This window comes from Symphalangus syndactylus, chromosome 13, assembly GCF_028878055.3.
Source record: "Symphalangus syndactylus isolate Jambi chromosome 13, NHGRI_mSymSyn1-v2.1_pri, whole genome shotgun sequence".
In the NCBI taxonomy this organism is placed as follows: domain Eukaryota; kingdom Metazoa; phylum Chordata; class Mammalia; order Primates; family Hylobatidae; genus Symphalangus; species Symphalangus syndactylus.
In genome coordinates this window covers 49,486,619-49,509,074 of record NC_072435.2, presented here as the reverse complement: position 1 = coordinate 49,509,074, position 22,456 = coordinate 49,486,619, and the positions used below count along the sequence as shown (strand labels likewise).

The window sequence follows — 22,456 nt, the reverse complement described above, 5'->3', positions numbered from 1 at the left end:
GTTATACACCTAAATTTAAGAAACAAACCTGATATTTAAGCGGACATAAATTCAATGATAAATGTGAACTCATGGAGAACCTAGACAGCCAACAGCCACTTGTTCATTCCTGAGTTTGGAAGGGCCCTTCTGAATTGTGAGATGACGTACCCAAGGTTAAAGGTCCTGAAGTGTTGCTGAAGGACATGTTGACTCTCATACTTGGGCCAGGAATATGTCACAATATTTTCTGAGGGCAGGGACCAGACAGGAGTGTCACATCACCTGACTACTCAGTCAGGAATATGTTACAACCTTCTCCTGACAGCAGGACACAGGCAGCAGAGTCACATCACCTGGGTGCTGAGCCCAGCAATAGGTAACAATGCTTTCTGCGGTTCAAGGCCCAGGCAGGAGAGACACATCACCTGGTACCTAGGCTTAGTGATAAGACAATTTTTCCTGTGGGCAGAGTGCAGGGAAAAATGGAGAGTTGCATCCCTTAGGTGATTGATGCAGAGATATGTCACAAGGCCCTCCGTAAAAAGGGCCCAGGTGAGGGCCTCCTATTTTATATATGTTGGGCCTAGTAATATGTTCTATTGTGCAAAATATTCTGGGCCTGGGTAAAAGAAAAAAGTCACATAACCTGAATGCAGAACTTAGCAATATGTCATGATGCACCCTGTGGGCAGCGCCAAGGCAAGAACAAAGACTCACATTACCTTTATTCTTGATTTAAAGTCCAATGTCTTGTAAGAGAATATTGAATAATGCAAAAATACATGTAGACATGTCTGCGTGTGATTGGTGCTTATACTCACACAGTTCACCACACCACAGGAGAAAACAGATAACCACAGGCTGACCATTAGGGCCAAGGCCAAACAGCAAAATAAGTTTGCCTTTTATCTATTTTCTCCATATCTAAACATCGGAGGTTAAGACTGTGGATAGATCTGAAGATACAGTTTTCTTGTTTTATGGCTTCATCATTCTTTGTTCACTGTCTGATGTTTGGAATTAAGGTGAGCAACAGGTGGGCAGCAGTAGTTAATAAAATAACCAGAGGTAACCACCGGTCGACCTGTGGTTATTTTATTCTATCTGTCCTCTGTTCTTTCTATGGTCACTAACTGTTTCTTCCTTGGAATTGAAGAGAGATGTTGGTAGAGACAGGCTGTCCCCTCACCTCTGGCAAAAAAGGGATGTTCAGGCTCTTCACCCCCCTGACATCAGAGCTGCACTTTAATGTGGCAGCTATTGGCCACGTGTGGCTACTGGGTGCCTGGAATGTGGCTGGTCTGAATTGCAATGTGTTAGGTAAAATACAGAGTTATTTTCAAAGATTTAGTTCCATATGCGTGAGTGTCTGTGTGTGTGTGTGTGTGTGTATATATACATATACACACATATATATGTGTGTTTCATTAATAATTTCATATTGCTCTCATATTAAAATGATAGTACTTTGGATATATTGGGTTAATTAGATTGTTACAATCAATTCCACTTGTTTTTTTCTTTTTAAAGTTTGACTACTAGAAAATTTAAAATTCACATGTAGCTCACATTTTATTTGAGGATTGCCTCTTTTTAAAATTCTCAGGCTGCCTATTAAAAGAACCAGAAGCCAGGAAGGTCATAAAATCTGAAATTCTAAAATAATTATTATTATATTATTTTTATTTGTGAGTAACCATATATCATTTATAAATGTATATGACCTTATACACAAGGTTAAATACAAATACCCTCTGGGATGGGCCTGGCTCAGCTAAAAGAGGAAGCCCTGGCTGAAAAGGCTGCAGCGTAGGCTGTCACTCTTCACTCAGCCCAGTGTCTGATCACATCTTCTGTCACTCAGGGCCTGAAGGGTCAGGACCTTAAACGTTGTCCAATCAGGCACGCTGGGCTGGGAACCGTCCAATCAGGCACGCAGCTGGAGCAGACAAGATGGCTTCCGGGATTTGGCGGCGCCTTTGTCTCTCGCTGCAGCCGGAGCTCCAGGTCTCGGCTTTACTGCTCTGTGTCCTCTACTCCTAGAGGTCCAGCCTCTGTGGGCCTGTGACCTGCAGAAATTGGGAGATCCACAGCTAAGACTCCAGGACCCCCTGGAAGCCTAGAAATGGTGAGAGTTCCGGGTGCGACATCCCGAGAGGGGAAAGGGGCTGGTTGGAACCGGTGGGAAGTGGCTATGGCGGGACTCAGGCCTCCCCGCAGTCAGCTCCACGATCTGCACCCCGAGTTCTCCTTCCCCAGCTCGGCCTCAGTCCCCTGCAGCCATAAGATGGCGGCGCGCTGACAGCCAGGCCCCGGGGCGTCCCGTCTCTTCTCTGCGTAGTGACTGTGCCCTGGCCTGTAGCCCTCTCTGGCAGCTCTGTACCGGCAGCGCCGCATCTCTCTCAGATTGTCCAGGGACCACGGGAGAGGCGTCACTGGAGAATCCTGACTCAGGGTGCGGGTTCATTAATTGGAAGAGTTTTGGTCCGTGGGGTTCCCAGTTCCTGTTTTCTCCTATTAAAATTTTATGGGAGGGCCGGGCGCGGTGGCTCACGTCAGTAATCCCGGCACTTTGGGAGACCGAGGCAGGTGGATCACCTGAGGTCAAGAGTTCAAGACGAGCCTGACCAACATGGTGAAACGCCGTTTCTACTAAAAATACAAAATTAGCCAGGCGTGGTGGCACATGTCTGTAATCCCAGATACTCAGAAGGCTGAGGCAGGAGAACCGCTTGAACCCGGGAGGTGGCGGTTGCAGTGAGCCTAGATGACGCCATTGCACTCCAGCCTGGGCAACAAGAGCGAAACTCCGTCTCAAAAAATATATATAAGTAAATTAAATAAATAAATTATGGGGGTCACCACAAAAATATTGGAGAATTTAATCAAAGAGTGATTCAAAAATTGTGGAGCACTCAGCTGTGGTTTGGAGCTTGTGACTTATGAGAGCAGCTTGAAGGAAAGACTTTTAAAGGTACATGATGAAGAAAACCAAATGAAATAATTGGTTAGGTACAGTTCATAGTTACTTGATTTGTACGATTAAGGTGGACATTTCCTGGTTATGTAATCAGAGGTTAATTGGCAGTTTATGATTGGTTAAGCCTAAATTTTGTTTCCCTCAATTCAGTAATTTACCAAAAAAATGCATTTGAGTTAGAGTTTTTAAAAAGTAGGAACCCAGGGACTAGAGTAACCTCAGTCTAATTGTCTGCTACTTAGTTATTTTCACACTCCACAAGGGACTGATTTTCCCCTGCATTTTTCACAGTTGTCTCAAGCTGGGTCTCAAACCTACCCCTCATCCCATTCCTCCAGACTAACTATGACTTGCAGTAAAATACTAAATTTCCAGTTTCTTCTCACATTCTCAAATGCCAGCTTCCCCTTTCTAATTCACATTATCAACTATTTGTCTTTTATCGTACACCTTAGATACTGTATTTTAACTAAGCATTTTTGACGTTGAATGGCATTTAAAAAAATCGTTTTCTGTTTGAAAATATTTTTTATGAGAAGAAAAAGAACAGTTCCCTGACACTGTATTGTAAAAAAAATCTTTTCGCCTCATTTTAAAAAATCTTCTCTAGGCACAGAGATAGTATCAGAATATTTTTGAGTCAGGGTTTCCCTTTGGAAACTTTGTGGGTGATGTGCCCTCAGCCACCTTCAGTTTTTTCTGGTCCTGGGCTTCAGTAGTTTCTGTGAATAAACCAATATATCTACCATGGCTGTGTCTGCTCGAGTGTTTAGTGAATATAATCTACTGGGTTATTTTCTTTCATAAAACAACCTGAGGTATGGAGTGTAGCCTCTCAGTAGAACAGATGGATGCCCTTGGACTGATAGGACTCTCCCCCGCGCTCTTCCTTTGAAAAACTAACCCTTGCCTGCACGGTGGCGCACGCCTGTAATCCCAGCACTTTGGGAGTCTGAGGCGGTGGGTCACCTGAGGTCAGGAGTTAGCGACCAGCCTGACTAACATGGTGAAACCCCGTCTCTACTAAATACGAAAAAATTAGCTGGGCGTGGTGGTGCCTGCCTGTAATCCGAGTTACTTCGGAGGTCGAGAGCCAAGTTCGCACCACTGGACTCCAGCCTGGGCACCAAGAACGAAACTCCATGTCAAAAAAAGAAAAACTAACCCTTGAGATATTAAGATTGCCTTTACTCAACCCAGCTTCCATTTCTTGGAGACATATTGCTGGTCAGCCAATCAGATGCTGGTATTGAGGGAAAAACACAGAAATGATTTCTGTCCCCTGGATTGTCTAAGATTTGTGAAAGAAAAAATAGCATTTCAAAAGACAAAAGTGACCTCAGTGAAATGATGCAAAAACTTGCAAAGTAAAATGCACTTGGGTCAGTCACTGAGGCATAGTGCAGTGAGAGGGTGGTCATTGAGCACTTAAGTGAGCAGGATGGGGTGGGAGAATCTCTCAAGTGATTGGTGGCCTGACTTGACACATGAATTAGACACACCTGTTTTCTCTTTTTTTGAGATGGGGTTTCGCTCTTGTTGCCCAGGCTGGAGTTCAATGGCGCCATCTCGGCTCATAGCAACCTCCGCCTCCCAGGTTCAAGTGATTCTCCTGCCTCAGCCTCCCGAGTAGCAGGGATTACAGGCATGCACCACCATGCCCAGCTAATTTTGTATTTTTAGTAGAAACAGGGTTTTCCTGTGTTGGCCAGGCTTGTCTCGAACTCCCGACCTCAGGTGATCCACGCCTCTTGGCCTCCCAAAGTGCTGGGATTACAGGCATGAGCCACTCCACTGGGCCAGACACATCTGTTTTCTTTTTTTTTTTTTTTTTGAGACGTAGTCTCGCTCTGTCGCCCAGGCTGGAGTGCAGTGGCGTAATCTCGGCTCACTGCAAGCTCTGCCTCCCGGGTTCACGCCATTCTCCTGCCTCAGCCTCTCCGAGTAGCTGGGACTACAGGCGCCCGCCACCACGCCCGGCTAATTTTTTTGTATTTTTAGTAGAGACAGGGTTTCACCGTGGTCTCGATCTCCTGACCTCGTGATCCGCCTGCCTCGGCCTCCCAAAGTGCTGGGATTACAAGCGTGAGCCACCACGCCCGGCCCACACATCTGTTTTCTAATCAGCATTGCGACTCCCTAGGTTTGTCACCTTGAAAAGATTAGTGCGCTTATTTTGACTTTAGTGTTTTTTGTTTTTTTTTAAGACGGAGTCTCACTTTGTCTCCCAGGCTGGAGTACAGTGGCACGATCTGGGGTCACTGCAAGCTCCGCCTCCCGGGTTCAAGCCATGCTCCTGCCTCAGCCTCCTGCGTAGCTGGGATTACAGGTGTCCACCACCACGCCCAGCTAATTTTTTTGTATTTTTAGTAGAGACGGGGTTTTACTGTGTTAGCCAGGATGGTCTCCATATCCTGACCTCGTGATCTGCCCGCCTCAGCCTCCCAAAGTGCTGGGATTACAGGCGTGAGCCACCACGCCCAGCTGGTGACTTTAGTTTTTTTAAATGTAAATTGCATTTTATTAGTAGTATTTGAAAGGTAAGAAAATATGTGCAAAGAGCATGTAAGAGTTGGGTTTCAGAAACAAAAATCTAATTATATATTCTGTTTGTTAAAAGTTTTTATTTACCTTTTTCTTTCCCAGAGTGAGTTTAGAAAATTTGTCAGTTGTGTTTATGGCTGGGTAATTTCAAACAGAATTCCAAGGTTTAGCTGTTAGAATCCTACCAAGGAAAAGAATAAGGGCCAGGTGGGGTGGCTCACACCTATTATCCCAGCATTTGAAAGGCTGAGGTGGGCAGATAACGAGGTCATGAGTTTGGGCCCAGCCTGGCCAATATGGTGAAACCTCATCTCTACTAAAAATATAAAAATTAGCCGGGCATGGTGGCACATGCCGTAGTCCCAGCTACTTCGGAGGCTGAGGCAGAAGAATCGCTTGAATCCGGGAGGCGGAGGTTGCAGTGAGCCGAGATTGCACCACTGCACTGCAGCCTGGGTGACAGAGTGAGACAATCTCTCTTCCTTTTTGGCTGTAAAAATTAAATACATTTCCACCAGAAAATGTAGTAGATAATGGATGAGTTACATAGATTCATGAAAACATAGTTCCTCTTTTTGCACCATAAATTTGTGACAGTAAATATCTGTCTGTTCTATATCCTATGATCTTGATTTCTGAATTTAATGCTAAGTGTTATGAGATGAAATTTGGTACTTCCTAGAAGTGTTCTTATATGACTAATTGTTTACTACGTAACTGTCTTTTTTTTTTTTTTCGAGACGGAGTCTTGCTCTGTCACCCAGGCTGGAGTGCAGTGCCATGATCTTGGCTCAGTGCAGCCTTCCGCCTCTCAGATTCAAGTGATTCTTCTGCCTCAGCCTCCCGAGTAGCTGGGATTACAGATGTCCGCCACCACCCCCAGCTAATTTTTGTGGTTTTGGTAGAGATGCGGTTTCCCCATGTTGGCCAGGCTGGATTTGAATTCCTGACCTCATGTGATCCGCCCACCTTAGCCTCCCAAAGTGCCGGGATTAGAGGCGTGAGCCACTGTGGCCTGCCCATCTCTCACTTCTTCAAGCATTTAGGTTATATGTAGATAATTTTCTCTGCTTTTTAAAAATATATGTATATCATATTAACATATTTTGGCATTCTTCGTGACTCAGGATTTTATTTTTATTTTTGTTTTATTTTATTTTTGAGATAGTTTTGCTCTTGTCGCCTAGGCTAGAGTGCAGTGGCTTGATCTCGGCTCACTGCAACCTCCGCCTCCTGGGTTCAAGCAATTCTTCTGCCTCAGCCTGCTGAGTAGGTGGAATTACAGGTGCCCACCACCATACCCGGCTAATTTTTGTATTTTTAGTAGAGACAGGGTTTCACCATGTTGGCCAGGCTGGTTTCAAACTCCTGACCCACCTCAACCTCCCAAAGTGCTGGGATTCCAGGCATGAGTCACTGTTCCCAGCCAACAGTTTTCTTAATGTTCTATCATTGTGGAGTTTCTCTGGGGCTGGAGAAAATTTTTTCTTTTATTATTATTATTTTTTTATTATACTTTAAGTTCTGGGATACATGTGCAGAACATGCAGGTTTGTTACACAGTTATACATGTGCCATGGTGGTTTGCTCCACCTGTCAACCTGTCATCTAATTTTAAGCCCTGCATGCATTAGATATATGTCCTAATGCTCTCCCTCCCCTTGTCCCACACCAGAAAATCTTTATTTTAATGATATTTCCCAAACATTGTTTAGAATTACCAGATATGATAGAAACATATAAGGTGCCAACCACGATCTACTCTAGAGTGGGCTTACCCTCTCAGGCTTCCAGTCAACTCCCAAATTTGCTGCAAAGTGCATGCTGTCACCTAAATATGCAGGCAGAATTGTCTCTCCTATTTGGTATCTATAGTCCTCTACAGTCACTTCTAGAGGGGCTAGGCCAGATTTCTACGAAATTCACAGGGCAGCAATCAGCCATTTTACCTCTTTCAATTACTCTTGTATCTTCAGACCTGAAACTGATTTAGAGATGATGGGGCCCACAAACTCAATTAGAGTAACAGGTGTGCATTGAGTAGACATGAGAATCTCCACTTTCCACTTCCTCCTGTTACTGGAATGCTCACAAATGTGCAGGTAACACCTGCTGATATTCTTATCCATCCAGAACCTAAATCTGCAGCTCCAAATTCTGAATCTAGGTCTTGAAATTTTGGAAATTAAAACACTTATAACTGAGAAATGCAGGTCCTTTTAGTTTTCGAACTTGAAGAAACATTAAAATGAGAGCACAATTATGTCTTTCTCCCCACTTTCAACTATATGTATTCATCCCTTGAAACTGTTTGCTATTGCCACCAGTAGCTGTGAATTAAATTAATAATGCCACACTGGACACTAAACCTTAATGATGTATATCCAATCAATAATTAATGTTATTCCTGTAAATAAGAATTTCTGACAAACAAGTTTGTACCAGCCCAAAGAGGGACCAGCCTCTGTCCTCTTTTTACCTTTACAAATACACTTGTAACTGGTAGTAAGCAAAGTATAAATTGCAGGCAACTTGAGTCTTTGCTTTCATGTTATAATCCTCAAGCTTGGTCCCCCCAAAACTGTCTATTTATATTTATGTTGCCTCAGCTTTTTCCTTTTAGGTAGAAATATCATTTAGAATGAGCTAGAGCAGCCTCTGTGAGTGGACCTCTCCTTTGATTGTACTCCACTTTCTGTGACACACAAGAATGCAGAGCCAGGTTTATCTGACGTAGAATCTGCACATAAGGTCTAACCTGTCTGGGATTCACAAGTCAAGGTTAGGCTTTGGATTGAGAATGTACAGAAAACATACAGGAGACATTTTCTGCATTGTGAGATGTCAACATAGAAATGTTAAAACCCCTTTTTGAGGGTGCGGCTTTTTGAACTTCTCAGATCTGTCCGGTGACTTTCTACAGAATCTGTAAGTGTAAACAAGCATCATCAGAGTAAGAGATTAAGACTACAAGGTATCCAGTGCCATGACCAAACTATACCTACCCATAAAATGTGATACCGGAGTAGAGTATTCTTGTCCTTTTTTTTTTTTTTACCCAAGAGCTAACTAATCAGGACATGCAATTCAAGTTCTGGAGCTCTACCAGGACAGTTCCATTCTTCATTTAGCCTGAGTCTCTCATCCCTATTTTATCATTGGGCCACCAGCTCAGTGGCACTGAGAACCCTCTCACAATCACCTAGGCATCTTTGAGAAATTTGCAAATGTCCAGAACAGAATTGTGTAAGGCTGACATGAGTGGTTAATTCTGATTCTGTCTCAATGCAAGAGAAATAAGTCATCCTGTGTTTGTTCCTCCCCTCATACAAGAGATGTCTTTGGTTGGTACTCAGATGAGAGTTTCTCCAGTTTCCTGGTACTTAGGTGAAAAACAAGGAAGAGGTCTGGAGACTCAGATAAACTAATTGCTTGCATTTCATATGACCATTAGATAAATAGATAAAGCAGTCATGGTCCCTATCATCCAGGAACTTTTAGTCTAGACTAGCAACTAGATAAACGGCTAAATTGGGCATGATATAGTTGCTACAATGTTCCTAGACAGGCAGTGAGGAAGATTCCAGGCCCCTTCAGTCTTCATCTAATTCCTCCTTTTGCACTGCTAGAGTTTTCTGACCCAACCTCATGGTGGCACAGGGGCAGTCAGTTCTCCAGGGGTAATGACTGGTACCTTTGCAATGACAGCAGGGGCTTGGCAGGGGCTTAGTACGTCCCTTTGCCCAGTGCCCACTTTTCTTGCATTTGAAGCTAGAGTCTCTGCTGGCTTTATCTTTATGGCCCTTCAGAGTTTCCTTAGATGCTCTTTGGGCATTCAGGGCATCACCAATGATGGCTGCCATAATTTTGGCTTGCTGTTTTTCTTCACTCTGTTTCCTTTTTCCTTCCTTCATTTCACAATTGTTATACACCATAAACATAGAATCAAGAAGCTGGTTTTGATTAGTCTGTGGCCCCATCTGTAGCTTGTGGAGCTTATGTCTAATGTCAGGGGCAGATTGGCTAATAAAATGCTTTGCCATTAATATTTTCCCTTCAGGAGAGGAAAGGACTAGATTAGTATATTTTTTAAAAGACTTCCTCCAACCTGCCATAAAACATGGCTAGATTTTTCTTCTTGCTTTGTGTAACCTTCTGTACTTTATCATAATTTTCTGCCTTAGTTATTCTCTTTCTCATTCCTCCAAGGAGACCCTCAAGAAATTTAGCCTGGTTGTTTCCCACAGTGGTGTTGTAGTTTCAATGAGGATCAGTAGTGGGAACTGTTTCTGGTCCTGAGTGATTGCCCTGAGGGTTTCAGGTGAATAATCCGTCCGCTTCCTGGTGGGTGGCCTCAAAGATTTGTTCTTTTTCTGAAGGGATGCAACAGGTTGCTAGAATAAATTGAACATCTCTCCATGAGAGATCAAAGTTTGAAACCCATCAGCAAATTTCCCAAGATTCTCAGAATAGCTTCCTAGCTTCTCCTTACATTGTTGTGTATCAGTTATAGAGAAGGGGACCTTCACTAGGACTGGCCCCTCAGCTCCTGCTACCCTAAGAGGTAGCAGGGCTGGAGAGAGAGTTCAATACAGGGTTCCCCCTTGAGTATGAGGGGAACTTGTAGGGTCCCCGGTGTTTGCTCCTGAGTTTTAGCCTTAGAAGCACTTGGCAAGGGGTCGCTTGGCAAGGATGGTCGCTGCTCACCCTCAGAACCAGGTGGCCCTGTAAAAGATTATCTATAATATCTACTTCTGCCTTAGAACTTTCCTTTGGGGGGTAGGTTCTGGGAGTTTCACTGATTGTTAGGTTTTGATATAGGGTCATGAAGGGCTGTACATAGGAGATTTCTGACTATTTGCCCTGCCTCTTGCAAAATAGGCCTGATTGCAGGATAGTGTTATAATTAATGCTACCATTGACTGCCCAGCGTTCTGAACTGAGCAGCTCATAATAGGGCCAGACAGTATTGCAGAAAAATATTATACATTTTCTCTTTAGATTGTCAGGATCAAATTGATTCTAATGGTGGAAGATATAGCCAAGCAGGGAATCAGAATTGGAAATAGAGTGGCCCACAGTGGAATCAGGTGAAATAGATTGAGAGTTGCTCATAGTGATCTAGAAAAAAAAAAAAGAAGAGGACTTTGCAAAGTAGAGGGCTCATTAGGTGACCCAAATTTTTCCTGGGGCATCTCCCTGGAAAAATTCTTGGCCCAGACTGGGGTCTCTGGGAGCATCCCCTCTTTAGGCCCGAGACTTAGTCTGTCAGATGGCTCTGACCTTAGATAGGTGCCAGCACCACTTTAGAATGGTTCGCTCTACCACTGATGACCTACTATGAGTTTTTTTTTTATTTTATTTTTGAGACAGTCTCCATCTGTCATCCAGGCTGGAGTGCAGTGACATGATCTTGGCTCACTGCAACCTCTGCCTCCTGGATTCAAGCAATTCTCCTGTCTCAGCCTCCTGAGTAGCTGGCATTACAGGTGCGTGCCACATCGCAAGGCTAATTTTTTTGTATTTTTAGTTGGTCAGGCAGGTCTCGAACTCCTGACCTCATGATCTGTCTGCCTCGGCATCCCAAAGTGCTGGGATTACAGGCATGAGCCACCGCGCCCGGCCTACTATGAGCTTTTTTTAAGGTTTATCTATCCCATTTAAAGCAACTCTTTAATACATTTTCTTTCATAAGTTCCCCCCCTCCACCATGCACCTCACAGACCACCTGCAACATGCTTGGACCCTCTGACTTACATAACCTTTTTGCATAGCTAGGTGGGTTTTCTGTCCATAGCTAGTTGAGTAGGGGAAGGGAAGAATTTAGCATAAGAAAAGAAAAGAAGGTTTAAGTCACCTGAAACATGTGAGTTCACCCTGGGTGAACTGCCCACTGCCAACTGTGTCATATGTAGGGATCAGGGACTATAACCAGAAAGGATAGAAAACCTTTCCCCCTTCTGGGCAGGACAGGCAGCTCTGTTTGCTCGTTGGCCTTCAGAGAACATCAGAGAGTGGCTCTGGCTAGTTCCACTCAGTTACCAACAGCTACTAGAAAATGGCTACTGAAAGACTGAAAAAGGAGAAAAGGAAAAGATCTCAGAAAAAGGACAAAAACAACAGGACTCAGAAAAACAAACAAAAGCAAGGTCTCGGGTCCCTCACCCAAACTGTGAGGTGGTAGTCACGCGCTTCCACGTGGAAACCTTTCAGTTTCATCAAAAAGTGGCCCTAGGTGGGGGGGAGGGGGGAGGAGAGAGAGAGAGAAAGAGAGAGAGAAAGAGAGAAAGAGAAAGAAAGACTTCCCTGTATGTAAAAGGAGAAAGGAAAAAATTAAGTCCCATACTTTGGGCCTACCTCCTCTCCTGCCTAGCTCACTAAAGTAAGTTACCAGTAGAGGGTCTTGACTGCAAGTTGTCCAGATTCTTGGCCTTTTGAACAAAGAATTGGATGAAACAGCAAAGCAAGAAAAGAATGAAGCAACAAAGGAACAAAACGGGTTTATTGAAAATGAAATTACACTCTGCAGTGTTGAAAGTGGGCCTGAACAATGGCTTAAGGTCCCAGACACAGAATTTTCTTGGGTTCAAATATCCCCTAGAGGTTTCCCATTGGCCACTTGGTGCTCACCTCATGTAAATGAAGTGGTGGCCCACAATTGCTCTGATTAGTTGCAGAAAGCAACCAATCAGAGGCTGAAGCGAAGTTACAAAGGTCACAATCCTCTGCAAATATCCGATTGATTGCAAAAGCAACCAATCAGAGGCTAAGGTGAAGTTAGAAAGTGTCATTTTTATTCATATAGAGACTCAGCCCACAATCAGTCTGACTGGTTGTGGGCAGCCAATTTCTTATCTGCCTCACAGAAAAATGGGGATTTGCAAAGGCAATAGCCTCTGGTCTTTTTGTTACTTAGGCATGGAAAGTTAGTTTTCCTTTCCATTTAGGTCTAGGAATTTGGTGTGAAATGGTCTTAGGTTCCCTGCCTCCAGACCCTATTCTCCTGCCTCATTAGTACATGTGTACCTCATGGTTTCCAAATGCAGACTTATTTAGACGTTGCTGCCTTCCGTTTATTCTGTAAACTTTAAGGAGCCAGCAAAGAATATGAAAATTGGTAGTCTTCATTTGAGAAGTATTTGTGTTGTAACAAGAGTGCTGAGTGTAAGGACTCCATGCTGTGCCTGCTTTCTCTAACGCTAATCATGAGCCCCAGAAGAGCAATGTCAGCATTGATAGGGGGAACATTAATGGGTTTAAAATACCCATTAATGGCTGGCTGCCGTGGCTTATGCCTGTAATCCCAGCACTTTGGGAGGCCAAGTTGGGCGAATCACTAGAGGTCTGGAGTTTGAGACCAGCCTGACCAACATGGTGAAACCCTGCCTCTACTAAAAATACACAAAAAAGTAGCTGCTTGTGGTGGCAGGTGCCTGTGTAATCCCAGCTACTCAAGGCTGAGGCAGGAGAATCGCTTGAACCCAGGGGGCAGAGGTTGCAGTGAATCGAGATCGTGCCACTGCACTCCAGCCTGCGCTACAGAGCGACACTCCATCACACACACACACACACACACACACACACACACACACACACACAAACCACTCATGAACCCTAAGTCTGCAGAATTACATCACAGAGAGTGGAGTCACAGTTTCCAAGTATTTTTTAAGCTCATTAAAGCTTTAAAGGCAATGCCCAGCTAAGTGGTTTTCAGCCCAGATTTGATTTTTTTTTTTTTTTTTTTTTTTGAGGCGGGGTCCTGCTCGGGTGCCTAGGCTGGAGTGCAGTGGTGCGATTTCAGCTCACTGCAACCTCCACCTCCTGGGTTCAAGCGATTCTCCTGCCTCAGCCTCCTGAGTAGCTGGGATTATAAGGCAAGTGCCACCTTGGCCGGCTAATTTTTGTAGTTTTAGTAGAGACGGGGTTTCACCATGTTGGCCAGGCTGGTCAGGAACTCCTGACCTCAAGTGATCCCCCCAGCCTTGGCCTCCCAAAGTGCTGAGATTACAGGTGTGAGCCACCATGCCCAGCCCAGGTTTCTAATTAAGATTACATGGCCAGTTTGCAGAAATATCTACTTGTGCCCTATCCACAGGTCTGTTTATTCTTCTGGGCGGAGGTATCATGTTTTGTTTTTTTGTTTTTGAGACGGAGTCTCACTCCATTGCTCAGGCTGGAGTACGGTGGTGCGACCTCAGGTCACTGCAACATTTGCCTGCCAGGTTTAAGCGATTCTTCTGCCTCTGCCTTCCAAGTAGCTGAGATTACAGGCGCATACCATTATGCCTGGCTAATTTGTGTATTTTTAGTAGAGATGGGGTTGTGCTATGTTGGACAGGTTGTTCTCAAACTCCTGGCCTTGAGTGATCTGCCCACCTCGGCCTCCCAAAGTGCTGTGATTACAGGTGTGAGCCACTGTTTCCGCCCATGTTGTTTTAATTAAGTGCCTCATGTGACTCTAACGTGAGGCCAAAATCAAGTATGAGGGGTTCAAGATATATTCATGAGAGTTAAGTTCCACCTTTGCTCTAAAGAATGGTCAAAGGGCTGGTTCTGTTTGGTTTGGTAGTGACAGGAAAGTGTAGCCCATATTTTCATTGCTGTAGCAGAAATTACTGGTGTCCATGGCAGGGGAGGGTACCTGAGGACAGAAGAAAAGAAACTTTTACTTTTATCTCTGTGGAGCAGCTCATGGTTCCTGAATCGCTTCTGGTATGAAGGACAGAAATGGGTGGACTTTTTCTGTGAGTCTTAGTCCTTCTGACTGTGAGTGTGGTGGTAGCAGGTAAACATGTGGTGCTGATACCTTTAAAGACATATTCTCCAGATGCAGGTGTAATTTGTCCAGAGAATCGCATCTGAAAAGAATTTTCAGAGAAAGGAAAAAATGGCTTTTTTTCAGTTAAACATGTCTCAGATCAAGAGCTCCTGGAATGCCATGCGTTTAGTACTTGCAAACTTTGACTTCTCTACTTTGGTTTTTTCTCCCAAATGAGTTTGTTTTAACTACTTCTAAAAACTCTTATGATAGTCAGGAGTCTCTAAAAAATACTTCTTTTCTATATACCAGAGCCTTCTCTACATCATGGCTTCTTATATGCCATGCAGAATTCTCACCGTTATTTTATTATCTGCAATATTAAAAATGTTACCTGTGGCTATTGAACATGGGAAGGTGTAGCTAACTCAAGATTTCTATTGGGGAAACCTGGGGTCCTTAGTAGAAATGGAGAACATCTAATGTTGAGGCTCCATCTGTGTTCTCAATTAGCTATTATTTAAACAAGATAGCATTTATTACACAGAAGCTTGTGAAACACTCAAAAAGGTACATGTTTGTGTTTATGCCCTTAATTATGTTTTTTTTTTTTTTTTGAGACAGAGTCTCACTCTTTTTGCCCAGGCTGGAGTGCAATGGTACGATCTCAGCTCAGTGCAACCTCCACTCACCACAGCCTCCACCTCCCAGGTTCAAGCCATTCCCGTGATTCTCCTGCCTCAGCCTCCTGAGTAGCTGGGATTACATGCATGCCCCACCACGCCTGTCTAATTTTGTATTTTTAGTAGAGACTTGGTTTCTCCATGTTGGTCAGGTGGGTCTTGGAACTCCCCACCTCGGGTGATCTGCTCACCTCGGCCTCCCAAAGTGCTGGGATTACAGGTGTGAGCCACTGTGCCTGACCTATTATATATGTTATTATTTAGAAAATTATTATATATACACTGGTGTTGTGGCTCTTGTTCCACTCTGTTTTCTCAGGGTTAGAGAACACATTAGGAAATATTTCTGTGTAAAAACTATGATTTTATTGGATAATTTCAGTCACTCCTATAAGTCAGAACCTGTTCTCTTTAGTCTCATTTTACCTTGAGTCAAATTATAATCTCTGTTGGCTACCTGGTGAATATGTTTGTGTGTATGTGTTTTTCAGGGACTGTTGACATTTAGGGATGTGGCCATAGAATTCTCTCTGGAAGAATGGCAATGCCTGGACACTGCACAGAGGAATTTATATAAAAATGTGATTTTAGAGAACTACAGAAACCTGGTCTTCTTGGGTAAGGATAACTTCAACACAGAGTTTCTTTCTTTTTTTTTTTTCTTTTGAGACGGAGTCTGGCTCTGTTGCCAGGCTAGAGTGCAGTGGTGCGATCTTGGCTTACTGCAACCTCCGCCTCCCGGGTTCAGGCAATTCTCGTGCCTCAGCCTTCCAAGTAGCTGGGACTACAGGCGTGAGACACCATGCCTAGCTAATTTTTTTTGTATTTTTAGTAGAGACAGGGTTTCACCATGTTGGCCAGGCTGGTCTCAAACTCCTGACCTCAGGTGAGCCACTTGCCTCGGCCTCCCAAAGTGCTGGGATTACTGGTGTGAGCCACCATGCCTGTCCCAACATACAGTTTCTAATATACCGTAAAGGTTTCATTTCTCTTCTTTGTAGAATATATTTTGGTAACGTATGCTTTGCATAAATGATTTTCATATCCCTGTTTTTGAGAAAATCTTAAGGATTTGTCTGTATAGAGAAGAATTTCTTTAGTATGTTTCATCTTGTTCTGAAGTTACCACATTCCTGAGCTGATCTGTGTCCTTCACTCTAGATTAGTGGTAATTTCAGAAGTTTAGTGGCATAAAATATTGTTGCCCACAACTTAAAATCTAATTGCCAACACCAAGTTTTGATTCAGTAGTACTGGGTAGTGAAATTAAGAACCTACAAATTTAGAATATTTTCTAAGTATTTAAAATTTTCTGTTATAAGTCAGTATTTTGGGATTAATTTACTAGACTATCTATTACATTCTGTTTACTGAGCACATTACTAGGTTGGTAATTGGAGAATATGAGCAAGATTCATGTTATTTATTTTTTAATAAAACAGGTATTGCTGTCTCTAAGCAAGACCTGATCACCTGTCTGGTGCAAGAAAAAGAGCCTTTGACTATGAAGAGACATGAGATGGTGGATGAACCACCAGGTAAGTGAGAATGAAAGTGAATACAACAGGTGACACTGATGAGAGGTCCAAAGGTCAAAGAGAAAGCCAGTCCTTAAAATGTGATTTGGGAAGCCATGTTTTAAAGGAAATAGTTTCTGGAAAGCCTGAGTATTTTATGCTCTCACATTTGAGCATTTTCTGTCTTATGGTTTTAAATTCTCTAAGGTTTCTGTTTGCGTTTTTGGTAATTTTCCTTCAAGTTTTCAGTGGGAACCATTGTCCTCTTCATGGCATACAAGAGACTGTGCAATCAATCCTTACTCACTTTTTTTGGAGGCACAGAAATATCTACCTAATTTTGAGAAACTGTTAAATGATTTTTTAAGTTCTTTTTTTCATCATGTCTGAAATGTGTGAGAAGTGGTTTCTTTTCTATTGTTTTCTTTTCTTCTTTTTTTTTTTTTTTGAGACAGAGTCTTGATCTGTAGCCCAGGCTGGGGCGCGGTGCTACAGTCTCGACTCACTGTAACTTTTGCCTCTTGGGTTTAAGCAGTTCTCCTGTCTCAGCCTCCCAAATAGCTGGGATTACAAGCACGTGCCACCACGCCTGGCTAATTTTGTGTTTTTAGTAGAGATGCGGTTTCACTATGTTGGCCAGGCTGGTCTCAAACTCCTACCCTCAGGTCATTTGCTTGCCTTGGCTTCCCAAAGTGCTGCGATTACAGGTGTGAGCCACTATGCCCCACCCTTTTTTTTTTTCCATTTTTCTACACATTTTATTTGTTTGTATTTCTATAGTCTTCAAATGTAGTCTTGAAATTATAAAGGGCTGGGTGCAGCAGCTCAAGGGCGAGGCATGGTGGCTCACGCCTGTAATCCCAGCACTTTGGGAGGCTGAGGTGGGTGGATCAGGAGGTCAGATGAAAACTAGAAAGAAGCTTTCTGAGAAACTGCTTTGTGATGTGTGCATTCATCTCACAGAGATAAATCTTTCTTTTGATTCAGCAGTTTGGAAACCTGGCTAACATGGTGAAACCCCATCTCTACTAAAAATACAAAAAATTAGCCAGGCGTGGTGGCACACGCCTGTAATCCCAGCTACTCAGAAGGCTGAGGCAGGAGCACTGCTTCGACCCAGGAGGTTGAGGTTACAGTGAGCCAAGATTGTGCCGCTGCACTCCAGCCTGGCTATAGAGCGGGACTCCATCTCAAAAAGAAAAAAAAAAGAAAAGAAAATTATAAAGTATGATATCCTTCTGCTTTGTTCTTTTTTCTCAAGGCTTGCTTTGGCTATTTAAAGTATATCATAGTTTCATTTAAATTTTAGAATTATATTTTTTATTACTGTGAAAAACAAATGCCACTGGAATTTTTATAGGGAGTCTATTGAATCTATAGATCATTTTGGATAACATGGCACTTAAACAGTATTTATTCTTTCAATTCATAGACATAAAATATTTTCAAGTTTATGACTTCTAATATCTTTCACTGATATATCTCTCACTGTAAAGATTTTGTACCTCCTTGGTTAAATTTGTTCTCAGAAATTTATTATTTTAATGCTATTGTAAATAAGATTTTTTTTCCTTATTTTATCAGAGAGTTTAAGTTTATGGAACCTTAACTTGTATGTTAGTTTTATATTTTTCTGATTTACTGAGTGTATTTACAAGTTTTAATGTACTGTTTATGTTTATATATATATGATCATATGAGCTACAGCCAGCAACTTTTTACTTATGTGTCTTCAATTTCAATTGCTCTTTTTCATTTTTTGACTAATTCTTCTGCCAATACTTTCAGTGTTATGTTAAACTAGCAGCATTGACAATGGGCACAATATAGTTTTGCGTTGGCATCTGTGTACAGAAGGAGAAAACACCTCAAGTTTTTATAAACTGGTTTCAGAAGGTAAAGATCTTTTGTGGGACCCTCAGAGTGATGGGATGCCCTCTGGGTTTGTAGTGGAGAGGGGGTTGTAGCTTTGTCACAAGGCTGCTGGGTCTGCACTAGGGTCTACCTTTAGTTGGCCTTTCCTAAAAAACTTGGGTAGTTTAAATTCCCATTTTGGACAGACTGAATTTTGGCAGGGGATTTTGCTCTGTAGGGCAGACACTAGGGCAGGTTTTTGCAGTAGGGTCTGCATCTGGTGGGCCTTATATCAAAATGTGAATGGCTGGCTTTCAGCAAGTACCAGAAGGGATCTTTCCAGGTCACTGTGTGGGTTTCTATATAGGCAGAACTGACCATAAACTGTGGCTCAGCGAGCTAGAACTGAGTCATTGAACTGCTTCAGAGACCACAGTAAAGGCTAAGGTCTGTAGGCCAGCCCACATGGCTATAAATGGGTATCTTCCTCCAGGCCCCTGGAAAAGCAGTATCTCTTCCAGACTTTGGCTGGGAGGAGTTTGGGATGGTTACATAGTAAGCTCAGAATTCTCAGTGGGACCAGGTTGGGTGGGCCATTTCCTAGTCTGTAGTTAAGAGCAGGGATCCTGTAGTTTGCACCTGAATGAGGGCCTGCTTTCTGAAAAGGAGACTTTTAAATCTTGGGCTTTATCAGAGTTCCACAACTCCCTCTCTCTGGATCTCAAAGCTCTCAAAGGCACTTATTTTGAGATGGAGTCTTGCTACATACATAATTCAGGCTGATTTTGAAATCCTAACCTGAAGCAATTCTCTAAACTTAATATACCATGTATCTTTCATTACAGGTGTGAGCCATGATGCCTGGCTATCTCATAAAGGCATTTTTGTCAGGGATGGCTGACAAATTGTCTTGCTGTGCAGGAGATAACAAAATAGGACACCTTTTATTCTCCCATCTTACCGATTTCACTCCTGCTATACATTTTTATTCTCCATTTTCTATTTCAATTTTGTCTGTAATTTTAGATTTAGAAATTTAGAACAATATGCTAGAATTTACATGTAATGCCTAAAGTAAATTGGATAATTTGTAGGCACTCCATATTTACTATAACTGTTACTTATAAATTTAGGCTTGATGTAGGAAAAAAGAGTTCTATGATTTGCACCCATTTTGTCCAGCCTATATCTAAATAATATAATTTATTCACAGATATTTGTTTTATATATCAGACACTCTAACCATATTCTGCAATATATATTTTTTGTGTATTTAGCATTTTATATATATAGCAATGTAAGGCAATTTTTTTGCTTCTAAAGTTGGATTACAGCAGTTTTGTGTAACAATAGCATATATTTAAAACATAAAATTTCTTTTTTTTTTGAGACAGAGTCTCGCTCTGTCGCCCAGCCTGAAGTTCAGTGGTACAATGTCTGCTCACTGCAACCTCCACCTCCCAGGTTCGAGCGATTCTCCTGTCTCAGCCTCCTGAGTAGCTGGGACTATAGACACACGCCACCATGTCTGGCTAATTTTTGTACTTTTAGTAGAGACAGGGTTTCACCATGTTGGCCAGGCTGGTCTTGAACTCCTGACCTCGTGATCCATCCTCCTCAGCCTCCCAAAGTTCTGGTACAGGTGTGAGCCACCGAGCCTGCCCCAAAATTATTATTATTATTATTATTATTATTATTATTATTATTTTTGAGATGGAATTTTGCTCCTGTTTTCCAGACTGGAGTGCAATGGTGCAATCTCGACTCACTCCAACCTCTGCCTACCGGGTTTAAGCAATTCTCCTGCCTCTGCCTCCTGAGTATCTAGGATTACAGGTGTGTGCCACCACACCTGGCTAATTTTTTTGCATTTTTAGTAGAGACAGGGTTTCACCATGTTGCCGAGTCTGGTCTCGAACCCCTGAACTTGTGATCCTCCCACCTCACCTCCCAAAGTGCTGGGATTACAGGCGTGAGCCACTGCATCTGGCCTAGACACATTATTTTTAATGCTACATCAGTGTTGCCTGCAAGATTTTAATGAATAAATGTTTCTCTTACTATGGTTTTGCCATTCCATATTAGTGTGTTTTTTCAGTTTGACATCTATTTATTGTGTTTTTTTGTTTTACCATTTTAGATATTTGCGATTGTTTGTACACTTTAAGTCTGTGGGATTTAATTAAGAAATAAATCAGCCATATATCTATCCTAATCAGATTACATATGTGTGTTTATCTATAAATATGACCCCAATTTTGGTTATGGCTTATCTTGTATGTATTCTTTCTTAGCTGATTTTCAATGATTGTTTTATCTTGTCTAAGTGATTAGTCATGGGGATAGTCTTTTTTTTCTTTTGAGATGGAGTTTCACTCTTGTTGCCCAGGCTGGAATGTGATGTGTGATCTCTGCCCACTGCAACCTCTGCCTCCCAGGTTCAAGCGATTCTCCTGCTTCAGCCTCCCAAGCAGCTGGGATTACAGGCATGTGCCACCACGCCCAGCTAATTTTTTGTATTTTTAGTAGAGATGAGGTTTCTCCATGTGGTCAGGCTGGTCTCCAACTCCTGACCTCAGGTGATCCACCTGCCTCGGCCTCCCAAAGTACTGGGATTACAAGGCCTGAGCCACCACACCTGGTGAGATAGTCTTATTTTCACCATGTGTTTGATAATAAATATATATTTCTTTTGTGTGAGGGAAACACTTTTGTGATTTGAAGGTAATTTATGTAAAGATTTATAATTCTGTATTTTTTCCAGTTTTTCTTTTAAAAAAATTAATTGTAAAACCACATAAAATAAATTTTACCATCTAAAATCTATTGAAGTGTATATTTCAGGGCCAGGCATGGTAGTGGCTCACATCTTTGATCTCAGGATTTTGGGAGGCCAAGACAGGAGAATTGCTTGAGCCCAAAAGTATGAGACTATCCTGGGAAATGTATGGAGATTCTCTGTCTACAAAAAATTTTTAAAAATAGCCAGGCATGGTGGTATGCACCTGTGGTCCCAGCTTTTTGGGAGATCGATGGTGCAGGATTACTTTAGCCTGGCAGTTTGAGGCTACAGTGAGCCATAATTGTGCCACTTTACTCAAACTTGGATGACAGAGTGAGAACCTGTCTCACCCATTAACAACTGCCCATTTTATCCTCTCTCCAGCCGTTGACAAAAACCCTTGCACTTTCTATGAGTGTGACTAATTAAGATATCTCACATAAGTGGAATCATATAGTATCCATCATTTTGTTACTGGCTTACTTCAGGTGACATAATATTCTCAAAGTTTATCTTAAGATGTGACAAGATTTATTTAAGGCTGAATAATCCATTGTGTGTGTGTGTGTGTGTGTGTGTGTGTACCTTTTTTTTTTTTGAGATGGAGTCTCATTTTGTCACCCAGGCTGGAGTGCAGTGGCACTATCTTGGCTCACTGCAACCTCTGCATCCTGGGTTCAAGTGATTCTCCTGCCTCAGCCTCCTATGTAGCTTGGACTATAGGCACATGCCACCACACCCAGCCAATTTTTGTATTTTTAGTAGAGAAGGGGTTTCACCATTTTGGCCAGGCTGGTCCCAAACTCCTGACCTCAAGTAATCTGCCCACCTCAGCCTCCCAAAGTGCTAGGATTATAGGCATGAGCCAGTGCTAATGCGATTTTTATAGAGATTATGTTGAATTTGTTCACCACTTTTGGTTGCATTGACATTTTTGAAAAATTAAGTGTTTTGGCCCTTGAGCCAAGAATATGTTGAAGACTTTTATTTTCATATATTTTTCAATTTGCCAATTTTACTTTTGCTTTTAATTTTTTGTTTTATTCACTTTTGGCCAGAAAATGTTTATAATTTTGGTCTTCCTAAATGTATTTATTGTTGCTGTTAAAGAGAAGATTTTACTGTGTCACTCAGGCTGGAGTGCAGTGGCATAATTTTGGCTCACTGCAGCCATAACCTCCCAGGCTCAAGTGATCCTTTTACCTCAGTCTCCCAAGTAGCTGGCACTACAGACGTGCCATGGCTGCTACCATGCCTGGCTAATTTTTTGATTATTTGTAGAAACAGAGTCTCACTGTGTTGCCCAGGCTGGTGTCAAATTTCTGGCCCAGCTGGGTCTTCCAATGAGATTAT

The 22,456-nt window shown here is 42.5% G+C and overlaps 2 protein-coding genes across 3 annotated transcripts in view; both read left to right on the top strand.

The window, feature by feature from the left end:
• Positions 1 to 22,456, top strand: part of LOC129459805 (zinc finger protein 681-like) — a 152,716-nt gene that overhangs the window by 81,716 nt on the left and 48,544 nt on the right. The window lies entirely within an intron of this gene.
• LOC129459820 (zinc finger protein 675-like) lies at positions 1,939 to 21,452 on the top strand. 2 transcript variants are annotated; one of them, XM_063616492.1, is made up of 4 exons: positions 1,939 to 2,110; positions 15,442 to 15,568; positions 16,410 to 16,488; positions 20,711 to 21,452. In XM_063616492.1, the coding sequence occupies exons 1-3, from the start codon at positions 2,108 to 2,110 to the stop codon at positions 16,466 to 16,468; spliced, it is 189 nt and encodes a 62-aa protein (XP_063472562.1). In that variant the 5' UTR covers positions 1,939 to 2,107; the 3' UTR covers positions 16,469 to 16,488; positions 20,711 to 21,452. The 2 variants fall into 2 exon arrangements, with proteins under 2 accessions (XP_063472562.1, XP_055093013.1); XM_055237038.2 differs by lacking the exon at positions 20,711 to 21,452 and having other exon boundaries at positions 16,393 to 16,496.

Excerpts from the sequence above, each read along its gene's own strand:
- LOC129459820 (XM_055237038.2), top strand. Across the intron at positions 15,569-16,392 it reads CAGAAACCTGGTCTTCTTGG|GTATTGCTGTCTCTAAGCAA; the intron begins GTAAGGATAACT and ends TTAATAAAACAG.